Source organism: Pseudophryne corroboree, chromosome 6 (assembly GCF_028390025.1).
Source record: "Pseudophryne corroboree isolate aPseCor3 chromosome 6, aPseCor3.hap2, whole genome shotgun sequence".
Classification (NCBI taxonomy): Eukaryota; Metazoa; Chordata; class Amphibia; order Anura; family Myobatrachidae; genus Pseudophryne; species Pseudophryne corroboree.
This window is the reverse complement of record NC_086449.1, coordinates 413,948,948-413,965,052: the sequence shown is the minus strand read 5'-3', so window position 1 is coordinate 413,965,052 and position 16,105 is coordinate 413,948,948. Positions and strand designations below refer to the sequence as shown.

The 16,105-nt window shown below is 37.8% G+C and overlaps 1 protein-coding gene across 2 annotated transcripts in view; it reads right to left on the bottom strand.

The window, feature by feature from the left end:
• Positions 1-85: 85 nt before the first annotated feature.
• Positions 86-16,105, bottom strand: part of SEMA3A (semaphorin 3A) — a 334,819-nt gene continuing 318,799 nt past the window's right edge. For both annotated transcript variants that reach the window (XM_063926932.1, XM_063926933.1), the window contains exons 16-17: positions 11,789-11,931; positions 86-7,089 (exon numbers count right to left, since the gene is read on the bottom strand). In XM_063926932.1, coding sequence (XP_063783002.1) covers positions 6,634-7,089; positions 11,789-11,931 — 599 coding nt within the window. In that variant the 3' untranslated portion in view covers positions 86-6,633. The remainder of the gene's footprint in view (positions 7,090-11,788; positions 11,932-16,105) is intronic.

The following is a 16,105-nucleotide window of genomic DNA, read 5'->3' as shown; positions in this document are numbered from 1 at the left end:
GTCAAGTAATATGGACACTTATGAATGGAATATGTTGTGACCCGTTATTTGCTTCATTTATAAAAATGCCAATTTTCAATTATTTTGAAGAAATGTTTATTTAACAACTGAATACATGCCAAAAAGAATAATTTACAGCAGCAAGTCTCAATACATTTCCTCTCCAGTTTTTTATTCCCCTATACAATGTATTGATAAATATAGCAATGAAACATATGCACTTTGTTCTTCAGCTTGATAGAAACACACCTTTAACAGCAAAATTACCACTGCGAGGCCATAGTATGCGGCTGATGTTTGGATTTGTGTACTGTATGGATATACTGTACGTGACCACATTGAAATGGAGTACCTATGATTATCAGTACATTACACTGTAGCTCCCTAACTATTTAAAAATATTTACATCTCTTTTGGCTAATGTTTAGGTAGCAAAACCAAACTATTTAAACACATACAATTGATAACACTAAATACTGCATAAAATAGAATCAGAAACTGTTTGTTCACATGCAATTAGTTTCTTTGAGGTCTTTATTACATACAGTAGTTGCTATAAGTGGGCCATGAATCTGTACAGCAATTGCTAAGCCACATTTTGCACAATTGCTGCATCGTCATCCAAAATACAGACTTTTCATGTTTTATGATTCATGAAGATGACAGTGGAAGACTATTTAAAAAGATGTGCGGTACTATCTACATAAACCATATGCTTCCCATCCTGGCCTGCTTTACTTCTCTAGACCAAATGTATGTATCAACTACTGCAGTGGGGCCCATCTGTGCTATATCCTGTAAGTCATTATGACTTTAATAGGTGGGTGGCTGTAAGACGGGGATATGTGGAGTTATTGTGCCAACACACAGGTGTCATTGTTATGGTTGGGAACCACATTGTGCTTTTGCAACCATTGGGAAGAAACTATAAGAGGACATACAGATAAATATTCTGAATAAAATACATGTTTTGGATCCATGATTATATTTTATGGTAGATAAAGGTTTCAGTATTTTGGTGCTCCAAAACAGTCGTGCAGACATGAATAATAAATAATCTCGAATGACAAGCTGCAATGCTATTACATCAAGAGGCAATAGTGAAAACTTAAATATTTATTTAATGATGCATCCAAGAGCAAAAAGAATGCCATGTGAAATAAATACAGAACAAATGAAATGTACTCAGAAATGATTTAAATAAACTGTGTCTATTACATCTATCCATTATGGTATGTGTTTAGCGCGTTAACTTTTACTGGGACTTGTGCTGAGAGCACTGATCTTCTGATAGACTATGTACAGTATTTGCCCTAGAAACTTAATTAGTAACCGTAATTAGACCAAAGACTAGCAACAAATAGTGTAAGGGTAAATGTGTTACCACCATCCTCATGAATGGTATCAATTTTCACTACATGATTCCTAGTGATGGAGACACAGAAGGACTTTTATTGTACGATGAAGACCTCCTACTCAGATATTGCCATGACTGGCTGATTGATAAATGAATTGCTGCTTGCATGCGTTAAAGTAATGCTGGTCCTCCAAATCTCGAATGAGAGGAGTAGTACAAACAGTAGGAGGGCTAGCAGTAAGATCTTTTTAGCAGTAAATGAAAGATGCATAACAAGTCATGTTATAGATGACACATTTATGTGAGTTAGTAAAATGATGACTACAAGAAATATGCTGATAAAAAATATACAATAAACACATTATTAGCAAAACACTGTCAGCCTATGGTCATTTTTATTTATTCCTATTTTCTGTTATAAAGAAACTTTGTGTTGAAGCCAATAGTATTTCGCAAAAAACAAAACACAGATTCCATTGTCAGTGCAGTAGTCTGTTGCCTGCTTTATCATTGGTGATATGTGTCAGTGGGCTCTATACAAAGATGGCAGTTGAAGCAGATCAGCCAGATATTTAACAAATGTATGTTAAGGTTTTATTTATATATTGTTCATGTCTATCTACTACCATGATAAATGAACTAAACAACAAATTGAAAACCAAAATTATATTTGAAAAAACTTTCTCAGTGCAACTGCAAGAACACTCAGTCAGTGACTCTCAAAGTAGTGGTTAACGGCAGTTTTATCATGGTGCCACTCTAGAGATGCCAAAATTCTAAATTAAATAAAAAAACACTACACATTGATAAAATACTGTATAAACTATTCACAATAAGTCAGACATGTTTTAGCTTTCAAAGTGATATCTTAACAAAACAAATTGCAACACTGTTTATAAATTATTTCACTGTATTGCCTAAAAATACAATGTAACATAATAGAAAGTAATAAACAGAATAGAAAAATGGTCATTAATGTTTTTGCTAATAATTAGCAGAATACTCTAATGTTGCTATATGAGTCTTCCTCTGAACTGTAAAGCTGAACCAATATAGTGAAGAAAAGGTGTAGCACTAAATACAGGGATTTCCAAGATCAAAAGTGTTGTATTGTGGTATGGTCGGAATCTTTTATTTTTGTATACCTTGCACCATTTGTCTGTTAACTGTTTCAATTGTTTAACAGTACTAAATAATGATTGCACTACTAAATAAATATAAACAAATGATGTCATGTTGTAACATAAAGTTGGCCAACAAACAACCTTATTGGTCCAATATAGTTGTATGCATGGGCTTCTTATTGTTCCTAGTACAAAGTACAAATCATTTCTACTAAATGAATAAATCTGTATACAGCCATCACTTGACATCTCTGACTCCGCCCTATGTGAGCTTATCTTTCAGCCCCACTACTGACCAACATGTCATCTGTGCAGATGTGATCATTTGGCAATCATGCTGAAAGACTGACATATGATCAGCTTTAATTGCCTGTGTTATTCATAGTAAATCAAGGGCTACAAATAAATAAACAAGCAATAAGCAAGTAAACATGTCTAAAGAGGAGTCATTTACAAAAAATAGGATGCATATCATATGAAGACATTTCATTTTTGAAAAATGTATACGGTGGACTCTGAGGTGCACTAGGTGTAGATAAAGCAGCATAAGAATACACAAGGCGGGAACCAATTCTGAGGCCATCCCATCTCCAAAAAGGAACGTATTGTACAAATCAACTATTTTTTAAGCGCCTAGGACGCAATCTGGTGTCTATTTGTTGTGTAAAATATCTGTGTTTCATAAATGTGGTGGCATTTATTTTGACACCAGAAGTGTACAGGCGGCTTTGCGCCCAGGGGACTTGCTTGACTTTTTCTTGTCTTATAAGAATACACTGGTTTTCCCACCAGAAAGAGGACTCAAAAAGACAATAATTGAAAAAAAGTGATTCTTTGGGTGCTAAACCACTTTAAATAAATGCAATACACATAATAGAAGGAACAAAATGATATATATGGCAAAAAAACACATAAAGGTCTTATCTGTTATGAGTCTTGATATGTGAACTTTTGATTGTGCCAGACTTTCTTAACATGTGTCATAAACTAAACATGACTTGTGTTCAGCATACTGCATAGTCTGTATTCAGAGTCCAGGATTAACCAAGGCACACTGCCTGTGAGTGTGACTTCAATAATCTGCAGAACCTGAGTGAGTTGTTTCATTTGGGATGTCTGCACCACCTTGAGGATTTCCGGAGTTCCTGAGGAATTTGGTGTCTCTTTTGAAACCTACCTCTGATACAAATTAATTTTGTCTATTCACCTGGATTCCTATGCTATGTTTAGAAAGACTTCTTTAATTTACTAAAGTAAATCAAAACACTGTCTTCTGTATAAATGTCAAACAAATGAATTTTAAATGAAGTTACACCCTATGGTGCACTCCTCATCCACTTTTATGGCACTGCCAAGGATTATATAAGAAACGTGGAAATTTGGGAGATACTGGACTCTGGACCCAGATTATATGATGAAAACAAATCACATTCAATTCATGATACACAAGAAGAAAAACCACATCTGGCTCAATCAAGAGTTGACATATACAAGAAAAGACCTCTAAGCATATTTTTTTCATATATCTATATCTATATATTTATATATAAAAGGCAAATACCATTGACTCTTCACAAAATCTCCTGAACCATAAGGACTAGGAACTTAAAACTTGGACAGTAGCTTGCTTTTGTGACGTAGGCTCCCACTAAGAAGGGATTTTTCAAAATTCCACCCACAAAGGGGTTAAAAGGGGTGAGATAATTCCCCCATCACAGAGGAAAGTTAACAGCCCACCCAGCCGGGGCTATAAAGAATGCATGGTGTCGGTGATACCAAGTTGCAGAGGGGGGAGGACACAATGCTCTGTTCCTGGACTTCCTTGCCAGTGGCAGTTGCAGAGCACTCCATTATTCAAATGGGGAATCCACATCAACTGCAACCCATAAACACATAAACAATGTCAAACATTGCTGAGTGTGGATCTCCTATTTGAATAATGGACTGCTCTAAAACTGCCACTGGAAAGGAAGTGCAGCCTTATGGTTCAGGAGATTTTGTGATGAGTCAGTGGTATTTGCCTTTTATATATAAATAGATTTCAGATATAAGTACTTAACCAACCTATTTCCAGTCAGGAGAGGATATCGTCTCAATTATCAGAGGTTAACCTGTCACTTGAACTAAACAATGCCGAATCTCTCAGACAGCAATAGGAGGAAAGGAGACATAGATATGTTGACTCCTAAATGCATTAAAGGAAAGCTTGATAGTCAGCAACTGCTTATCTGATGTGTAAAGGCTACCGACAGCTCTCCCAGTGACCTTAAGTGTTGTGTGAAAATCTTTACCTTTTTACCTCAAAGGAGGAGCCCTAATGAGAGTGAGAAGCTAAGCAATGAGACATAGGGCCCTTTGGAATAGAGTCAGCCTATCCCTGCAAACTTTACATATTTAACATATAGCGGGAGGAGCTTGGCCTGTTGTCCCAGCATTTACAGCACTGAGCAGTGCAGCATCAGAGGCGGAATGGGGCAGAGAAGGAGGTGGATTATTCTCCTCAGTACCAGCTTTTTTACAGCATCTATCTGGGGGAAGGCCTGCCCAGAGGTGCAGCCTGACAAAGATTGGCAGCGGCTGGCGGAGCATGTCCTGTTGTAAGTCTAAATAGTTTACCAGGAAGTCCTTCAAAATTAGTTATATGTACTGAAATACTTTAAATTCCACAGCAAAGCATGGGTATTCATATATATATATATATATATATATATATATATATATATATATATATATATACATAGATATATATCTCATGTTGTGGGGTGCAATGTATATATATTTACTTGTAATTGTATTGCCTTTATTTATTTCAAGGTGTATGGCACAAAAAGAATCCCCCTATTTTTCTGCTATTTCATATTTAAGCCATATTTATGCATAGCATTCCATATTAAAGAACCAATATACAATTTGGCCATAAAGCTGGTTAATTTCATTTTTCTGGGTGTTAAAGTATTTGGTAAAACATCTGCATCACATTTCTTCAATCGCTTACAGAGACTATAGAACAATGACCAAAAGCAGGTAGAAATGAAGGTCATCATTTTAAACAGTTTTGCAAAATACTTGGATCAAATCTGTTCAACTTTGGTCATATACAACAACTGCATTGAGTCAATTTTAGATAATATTTGGTCAACTTAGTAAAATTAACTAAATATAATTGCACCATATGTGATCACCTTTAATTAACTAAAATACTCAGGAAGTTATAAAAGCTATTTTCCTTATTAGTTACGGGATCCAAAACATCACATTCCAAGAATATTTGTTTTCTGTATACTAATCAACTAGAAATTTTAAGTCTTGCATTCTACTTTATTTTTAGCTTAGAAAATAGGTTAGAAATATGACACATCATTCCCTTGTTATGCATTCAATTCAGCACTTCTTAAAAATGTGAACAGAAAAATAAAAATAAAGACTTTCTTTTCATGAAATAATGCGTGCAAGACAGAAGAATTGTTCCTATAACTATTAAAGAAACGAACAAAAAATGACCTACATTTACTGCATATTTGTCATGGTACATTTAAATTAAAGATTAGTACAATACAAATTCAGGTCAAAGCTGGTTGAAGATATCAGTAGTAGATCAGTAAGCCCGACTTGTTTGCTGGTTATTGGTGAAATTATTGTTGCAGTTCATGGTTTATATTTCATATATTCCCAGGCATCATACTATATTTTCATACAAATATGCACAATGGTGTTAGGCAAAAGTAGATGTGTGTATCCAATCCGAACTTGAGAAGTGCTCCTCATCAACAAGGATATTGAATGTCATATCTAGTTCCGGAACTGTGTTGTTGACTAATGCTAGGCTTTTCTCATTTCAATAGCAGGATGGTAAACTAACTGTTTCTTCTTGGGAAAGGAAGGAAGTACAGAAAACAATCTGTTGAGAAATGCTTTAGAAATGGGAAAACCAAGCTGAGACACCTTGTCTTTAAAATCTTATATTTTGACTAAATAGTCTGTCTATTTGGAAAGTTACTAATGTATTTTATTTAGACTTAGTGGAAAATTTGCAGAACTTTCCACCCTGTAAACATCCAAATAATGCCATGAAAAGATTCATGAATATTGCATTTTTCCAGTTTAATGTCTATACAAATCCTACTCGGATGAGGTTTGAAGAGGTAATGCAGATCAGACACTCCTCGGTGCCCTTTCAAACTCATGGGTCCTCCTGTTTCTGCCCTTCTTATTTTCTTGTAGGTGCTTCCATTTATTGGGGCTAACTTGGGCATTGGGATTTTTTTGACGACGCTGTTTGCGGTCTCTTTTCCATACTTGCTCACAAAATTCATCCATTGTATTGAGATTTGGGTGGTTTATTAACTGCATGAAGTCTCTGTACCAAATCTTCTGTGTTGGAGACATGCTATTTGATGGTTCTTTGTGTTTGTGGTTTTCACCGTCATCATCTTTATGCAATAGTTCATCTAGATGTTCTGTATCAATAATTTCCAGAGTTACTTTGAGTAGGGTTTGCATAAATCCATGTTCTATGGCATTACAATAGTATATCCCTGAATCTTTCTTCTTGAGGATGCGCAATAGTAAGCCATGTTCTGTTTTTATTGTACGATCATCCATTCTTATCTACAAGAAAGGGACATTAATCACAATCAGGCTGTTTAACGGAGTTCAGAAATATTACACTTAACTTGCTAGTTTGAACATTTTTTAAACACAGATCAATTGTTTACAAATTTTGAGCAAACCAAATATAGTAGATGTCTGATGAAAATGATTCATGAAAATCTTGCAATAATATATACAGGCCAACTCAATTACAGAATATCTAAAGCTACTATAAAAAGTTCCTGTCATTTTTAACTTAATGCAACTCAAATTTTTTTGGTTAAAGTCTAAAAAATGATCTGCAATTTCAGAGGACTATACCCTTTGCTTGTGTGTTACCACCTTGATTGAGGGTTTAATACTGTTTGTAAACCTGTCTGTCCAACATGAGGCAAAAGCAGCAAAATGGATGGAATTCATATGAAATGTTGATTTTGCTGCTGCCTATATTAGGCATGGTGGATTATAGAGCCATTCATGCCTATCACACTTATACAAACTGTTGTTTAGGTATTTCTTTTTTAAAGGATAAAAGGCTTTCACGCTGCAGAATGGTTTAGCCAACCACCAACTTCAGAAGATGGGTGAATGCTGCAGGTAAATGTACATACAGATGTATCCTCATACAACATGCCTCAATAAGCAATGCAGCAGGAGATGCCTGGCGTGAGTGAGCTGACAGGTCCTGTGCGGCTCCTTTAGTGCCAGGTGTATTTTTGGAAGAAAATGCATCTTATTCACATTGCTGCCGATGAAAATGATATGTACCATGCTTATATTTTGTGTGCGATCTAACCTGTAACTGCATACGAAATGCAATGTTAAAGTGTTATCTAGGAAAACACTGTAATGTAGCATTACAGTGTTTTTCTAGATAACACTTTAACACATTTACAGCCACAGTAACACACAGAATCTATGCATGCTGCATATCATTTTAATTGGAAAAAACTGCCTGTGAATCCTATTCACATCGATCTGCAAATAAGACACATTATAATTTAAAAAGTCACATGAAAAATGGTCAGCACTACTAAGTCACGCCACGGCATGAAGTAACTAGAAGGGCTGTTTAACGTGCCAGGAGGCTAGATGTAAGCGGAGACATCTGTGTATATATATACTGTATAATAATAATAATAATGGCAAAAGGATGGAACTCCCTGACTTTGTTCAGCAGTTGCGTCTTGGTGCCATCCAATTTTCCCTCACTGCCAGTGAGGGGAATAACATAATGTATTGAAGGGTAGCACTATGGATGACTTTACAAGAATAAGAACAAGAGAACCATTCTGACATTGATGTTGCAAGAATGTAATACACTTTTCAATGAGGTATCCTGATGAAAAATGTATTAAAAATTTGAAACGTTAATCTCAGACTGGGACCCTTGTGTAGCTTCTTCTACAGTTGTCCAGAGTGCCGCCCTTCAATCCAGATGAGAAAACACTTCACTTGAGAGACACAGAGCATATTGCAATCATTGGTTGTTACACAGATGTGGCTCCTGTGTTAATTAAGCAAAAACACCCAACACACAAAAATATTGCAAGAGAGTCATTTGTCAGGTAGTTAGGTAAAAAAATCAATGGATAGCAAAAACAGTGTTAACAAAAAAGTTGTATGGCCTATACCAAAGTCCCAAAGCAGGCTTGAGAGTCCCATATATGTTGCCTATATGCATACATACTGTATAAATCTCCAATTTACAAACATGTACAGTAAGTGGCCTAACAGGAAACCACTAGCTAATCAGCACTCTAGTACATAGGGATAAATAATTGTAGATTGCTTGGCATTGCAAATCATTTTGTGACCAAACACACTGTAGTTTACAGATATTTCCATTTATAGCCAAAACTGCAAGAACACAAAATTGCATTGAATGACCTATACACAACTGCTAATCTATGTTTATGGAAAATTAAATGGAGACTAAAACTTTTTTCCAAAATGAAAATATAACACACCTAGTTTCTGTTTTGTAGAAGCTATAAAAAAATGTTTGAGTAAAATAGAGCTCATTGTAGCGCTTTCAGAACCACTGAAACTTTACAGATGACCAGCTTTCCAACTTGCTCTAATTCCCCAATCAAGCAAATTCGGTAATTTAACTGGCTCATAATGTTTTACATGCGCTTTACAGATAGGGTGGTTATGGTGTTGCTTTCTTAACGATGTCACAAGAGTCATGTGTGAATTCCCTTATGTTTACATAAGTGTGGAAAATACACCATGTTTTTGTTTAGCCTTTGCACCTAGAGGTATCCTCAACTCTTTTTAGCTTTAAAAGTGATCTATGGCTTAAAAACACTCAGTAAAATTCCAGTGTATGTAATATAAGGAGATGAAAACATACTGTAGGTTCAATGCCTGTAGCTTTTATAAAAACAGTTGTAAATATTAAGTAACTGTTGGTATTTACTTCTCTTTTTATTAAGTATAGGACCTGATCATACAGTAGGTACCAGAACCCATTAGCATGACATTTACTATAGTACATTTAGTAATTCCATTAAATTTTTAACATTTTACAAAATTTCAATCAAAATCATAATAATATATTTTATGCTAACTTTGTATTAGTGTCATCACAGCATTACACAATAACTAAACATTAGGAGTATGAATAGTGTTTAATAATATATTTGTTTATAGGTACTCATAAGAAATGCTTATTACAAGCTACAGTATTTCTGGTATTCCAAATATAAATTCTTAAAAGTAAAATTACCTACTGCACTTTCCATATACCACTTTAGATAAACAAAATCTGTTCAATTTTAAACACTTGATGATTAGGCCAAATGTAACATTTGCCTCCCAAGAAGTTACAACAGACATAAGTATTTTATTTATTAGTCTACCTAAATGAAATTTTGCCCAAATAGGGATTTACATTGCTAGCACATAGGATAAAAGGTATTTTTGTTTTATAAGCATTGCATAGCAGATCGTAGGGATAAATAGGAATAAGATAAATTTTTCCATGATTTTTTCCCTAGAAGCTCTCAGGTTATTACGCTGTAATTTAATTATCACAAACATGTTTATGGAAAATAGAAAAGTACAGAAGAATTGGTAGGCAAATAAAATTTGTGGATCTACATTTTTTGTTGGTTTTGGCAGTGGTGGATTTTACCTAGGGACTGCAGAACCCCCAGTAAAATCTGCCAACCCAGTGACAGCCAGACAGTAGTTTCCAATAGGAAGCACTCTCTGCTAATCAGAGCGAGAGAGGCAGTCCCACAGGGAGGTGTTTTCTTCCACTGGGAACGCCAGTCCAGACAGAAATTTGCAGGAAACAAGAGAAAACCATTCCTGGTCAGTTGCAGCTTGGCACCACTGTGTAACACTGTGCCAATAGTAGCACTGCTAGATTTCAAACATACATGTAGTCTAATCCAATATACAGTATCCATCAGATATTATCTCTGTGTTTGATACAGGATAGACTAGTGTTTGCTATTTTCTGACTAGGTGCTTTTTGTTACAACACTGTGCTACAGTATACGCACCAGCGCCGTAACTACGTGTGTGCCAGGTGTGCCTGGCACACATCGCAGTTGCCCTGGGGGCACAACGGCCAGTGGCTTGTAATGAGTCAAATTGACTCATTATAAGCCGCTTCTGATGTGTGTGCCACGCTGAAGCCAGAGGTAGGGGAGAAGAGCAGCAGCGCCGGAGGCAGGAGAGGAGGAGGAGGGAGGAGGACTGGAGCCACAGCAGCGCTATGTAATTGGTACGGGCGCCGCTGCAGCAGTCCCCTCTCCTTCCGCATTGGCTGCCCGGCGCTGCTGTGAATGCTGGGATGCGCTTCCAGCCAATGCGGGAGGAGAGGGGATTGCTGCAGCGATGCCTCTACCAATTACATAACGCTGCTGCATCTCCAGTCCCCCTTGCTCCTCCTCCTTCTCCCCTGTGGCTGCCCAGGATCTGCCAGCACGAGAAGCCTGACTTCCAGCGGGGAGAGATGGTAAGTATCTGTGTCTCTCTCTCTCTATCTATTCTGTCTGCCGCAATGTGTAAAATGGGGGATGCTGGCTGCCGTAATGTGTAAAAAGGGGGACTGGTTGCCGTAATGTGTAAAAAGGGGGACGCTTTCTCCCATAATGTGTAAAAAGGGGGACGCTGTCTGCCGTAATGTGTAAAAAGGGGACGCTGTCTGCCGTATTGTGTAAAAAGGGGGACTGTCTGCTGTAATGTGTAAAAACGGGGACTGGCTGCCGTAATGTGTAAAAAAGGGGACTGGCTGCCGTAATGTGTAATAAGGGGGACGCTTTCTCCCATAATGTGAAAAAAGGGGGACGCTGTCTGCCGTAATGTGTAAAAAGGAGACGCTATCTGCCGTAATGTGCAAAAAGGGGATGCTGTCTGCTGTAATGTATAAAAAGGGGACTCTGTCTGCCATATGTGTAAAAGGGGCTCTACCTGGTGTAGTGGCACTACTGTGCAGCGTAATTTGAATAATGGAGACTACTGTGCACCGTAGTATAAATTGGTATTATTTTGTAGCCACGCCCCTACCCCATGAAGCCATGTCCCTATATATTTTTTGCCCACCTGTGGCGCGCACTGCCCCTGTCTTGCATGGGGGGGCCAACGCCATTGCTTGCACACAGCGCTAAAATGCCTAGTTACGGCACTGATACGCACCATTTTATTTAACAAAAGAAACATTATTGAGAGCAATGTGACAAACATAAGTTCTATTCACCTCTTCTTTTTTGTCTTCATTTTGTTTCTGGAAGTGCCAAAAAACCATGGCTCGCTGTGATTTAGGACTGCACTCCAGGAATGTGCTGCTGTTCTCCACACCATAGATGATCTTCTCTTCCAGATTCTGTCTGTGCGGATCATCTGAAAGCATGAACACCGCCAAGTGAGAACAGAGATTTTTTGTAGGGTGACATGTGTAGAATTGACCCCTTTTCAAGATTACTATATATTGGCCATATTGATTGCAAACTAATAAAATGGAATGCAGTTAAATAAAAGTATTATGAATTAATCCAAACAAAATGTTATTAAACTCAGATACAATAAGATTGCACAATAAGACACCAATGCTTTTTGATCATCAATAATGTAAATTTTTTAGTTTTAATGCCAGAGTCTACCGTGCATGTGCAGGTCTCTGGGAACATGGCGCCTGCGTCTTGTTCCCGGGGACATCTCCAGTGCTCCTGCTCATATCACTCTGAAAACCACTCTGGAGGGGTATATATAATATATGGGTGCAGTGTGGCCCCTGTGGATTCTGGGGCCTGTGTGCACACACACACTGCACCCATTATAGAAATGCCTATGATTGTGACGTTTATCATACCACATCATATTTTATACACAGGAGCTTCGATTCTAAACTGCTCCTAAAATATATATTTTTTCAATATACCTCAGTGACTCCTAATCTCTGCAAACTGTTTTAGTTAGTTCATGGCAAAATGCAGCTAAATGTTACATACTCTGATCCCTATCACAGCTGATTCCGAAGTGAATGAGCCCTAATGCAGGGGAGAATTTCTAATCACTTGCTAGTATAAGTACTGCAGTGTTTGCAATATCTCAAAAGCAGAAGGCAACATATTGTATATTACATTTTAAAACACCAAGTGCTAGACAAATTTAACCAGGAATTTAATAAGAGTCAAATTACATTTTGAAATATTTTATTTCTGTCCACTTAGTAGAACTTGTAAAATTTTATTTGGAGAAAAAAATACACACATTGGCAAACGTATTTTAACAGATTTTTTTTCCAATCCAGTCACATAGGTCTTCAACTTCCTTTTTTTTTTTTTTTACAAGAAAATTGGGAGGTATACTTTACAATTTCTGTAATCAAGCCTTGTGGTTTTTCATTTAAATTGAGTTTGTGGCTGTATGGTTAAAAACATGTTTTCCCCAATACACTGCACTGAGCTATTGTATGCCGTTTTATGGGAACAATTTACAATCAGTGGCAATGTTATTGAGGAAGCAATCTCCAATCAATTATTTCCATAATATATTTATATTCAACGAATTGGGAGAACAAACACTGCTGTTTAAATTGTTCTACTAATTATTTCCTTTCACAAGAACAGAGCTTCCAGAGTATTAATCATGCTGTAAAAAATCACTTTGCAATTACAGGCTATTATTCTCTTGGCATACTTTACTGAAAATGGTGTTTATACTCCCAAATCTTCTAAACAAGCCACACATTTGCAAAAATCCGTATTTAAAGCAGTTGAGTGACATAAAGCATGAACGTTACACCTTACATGATAAAAAAACACAGTAGGATAACAAAATATTTACAATGCCTAATAAAGAGACCACCAGAACAGAAAGTGAGAAGGTCACATTTCGAAAAGTGCTGGAAACTTAGAGCCCACCTGAAGGTGTTCTGCCCCTGTACCACACAAGAAGAATCTCACCCACCCCCTCTGCCTTCACAGAACAATGGTGATTTTGATGAAAGAACAATGGTGATTTTGATGATAAGAACAAATGTGTTTAAAATATTGGGAGTGCATACAGTATACATCAATGCTATTGCTTAACAAAAGACATAAATAGATTTAAGGGAAAAAAAATGGAATTCAGATGTATTCTATTACAACAAAATACTTGTATTATTCTTTGTTGAAAAAACTATTTTTCATTCACAAATAACCATCTTAATAAATATATAATAAAAAAAAACTCCATAGATAAATATAGACACAATAAATATTTTGATATCTAATGTAATACATGGATTTACTTCTGATTCAGAGTCATGTCACACTTTGCAAACTTTATAGTTCCGTCCAGTCCTTTTTCTCTAACCCTAAACCGTAGGAACTGAATTAGTCTCATAATTTAAAATATCATAGGAGCAATGCACAAGCCTGTAAAACTTAATGCAGAATCTGATTGATTGATTGATTGATTGATTGATTGATTGGTTGTTGTTTATCTCTCTCAATTTTATCACTTTGATAAAACCCCCACTCAGGGCTCTATTTATTATATATTGCAGCCTGCACCCGAAAATAAAGATTTCTTAGTGCCACAATTAGCTGCAATAAGAAATATTTATTCTCCCAGATGTTCATTATCAAATCACTGGGACATCAGCACTTTTGTAAGCCAGAGTCACTGGGGGATGCCACCACCTTCTATTTGGTCTCTTGGAGCCTAGGATGAACTTATGCCTCTGCATGGAACCCAGGAGCAGTTCTAGGGGTGGGCAAGTAGGGCAATAGCCCAGGGCGCTGTTTCCTGAGGGTGCGGCCACAGTTACCCCGCCGATGCTGTCAGTATGACTGTGCCACATGTTGAGGATGGCACTGCTATCCGGTCACTCTCATAGTCAGAGGCACCAGGTTTATTCTCCGCCTGCCTGTCATCCAGAGGTGGAGCCCTAGGGGTGGTATGACCCCTAAATCAACCCTTTTCCCAAACTGTCTCCACCCACTAGTCTGTCCCTACCCCTCACAGCAACATCCAGAATCTAGCAGCAGCCCACCCCCACCAGCCTGAGAAACCCCGGATTTTCCTCAACAAGAAAACTCCCATCACCTGGCCACAGTCCGGGCTGGCTATAATGGAGGCCAGGGGCCTGTCACTGTACTGTCCATGGCCAGGACTCTGCACCCCAGGTGTAAGCAGGATGGTAGATGCCAGTGTATGGGCAGAGCTGAGGAGGGAAAGTGGTGTGTAACAGACTTGATACTGGCAGGAGCCTTCCCCTGGGAGCATTGTCCAACCAACCACTACACTATGAGTAATACCTTGTTCCATATTTGTGGGACTAGATGTCCCAGCATGTTTTTCTGCCTTTGTATTTCCACAGCAGCATTTTTCTTCCTCTGGCCAGTAGTTTGGTGTATTTGCAAAATGGCAAAAAAGGGATGTAGTGTAGGGTATAGGGGGTTCATGGATGTAGTGTAGGGTAAAGAGGGGACATGGATTTAGCATAAGGTATAGAGCGGTCAAGGATGTAGCATAGGTTATAAAGGGGTCAGGGATGTAGTTTAGAGTGGAAAGGGGACAGGGATGTAGTATAGGGTATAAAGGGGTCTGTAGAGTATGTTATAGCGGGGTCAGGGATGTAGTGTAGGGTATAGCGGGGTCAGGGATGTAGCATAGGTTATAGAGGGGTCAGGGATGTAGTATAGAGTAGGAAGGGGTCAGGGATGTAGTACAGGGTATAAAGGGGTCAGTAGAGTAAGTTATAGAGGGGTCAGGGATGTAGTGTTGGGTATAGAGGGGTCAGGAATTTGGTGTAGGTTATAAAGGGGTCAGGGATGTAGTGTAGAGTATAAAGGGGTCAGAGATGTAGTATAGGGTATAAAGAGGTCAGTAGAGTATGTTATAGAGGGGTCAGGGATGTAGTGTAGGGTATAGAGGGGTCAAGGATGTGGTGTAGGGTATAGAGGGGCCAAGAGTGTAGGGTATAGAGGAGTCAGTGGTTTAGGGTACAGAGAGGTCAGTAGTGTATGGTGTAGAATTGTCAGTGACATAGTGTAGGGTATAGAGGGCTCAGGGATGTGCTGTAGGGTATAGAGGGATCAGTAGTGTAGGGTATAGAGAGGTCAGTAGTATAGGGTACAGAGGGGTCAGGGATGTGGTGTAGGGTATAGTGGTGTCAGGAATGTAGTGTAGGGTATAGAGGGGTCAATTAAAATACAAATAAATGGTAAAGGCCAGAGATTAACCTGCACCCTGCCACACTGCAATCACCATGTATTGTTATGCTCAAATAGAGATCTGTTAAATTTCTTTTTTTTTTATTTTATGGGGGGGGGGCAAAGGAAGTTTTCAGCCTGGGCTCCGCTTGGTCTAGAACCAGCCCCGATAGATCCCCTAGGTGTGTTTCTCTACATTACTCTTCTACTTTTGTCCTTTTTTTTTTTACTTTGTGATATCAACTGGTTAAATTAAAGTATTCACACTTATTCATGATTGAAGGGCATGTGTTATGAAATAAAGAAAAACATAGCAATTATGTTTGTTTTTAGCTCCGAATTCATTTATCTTTCTGTTAAACTGTTCCTTC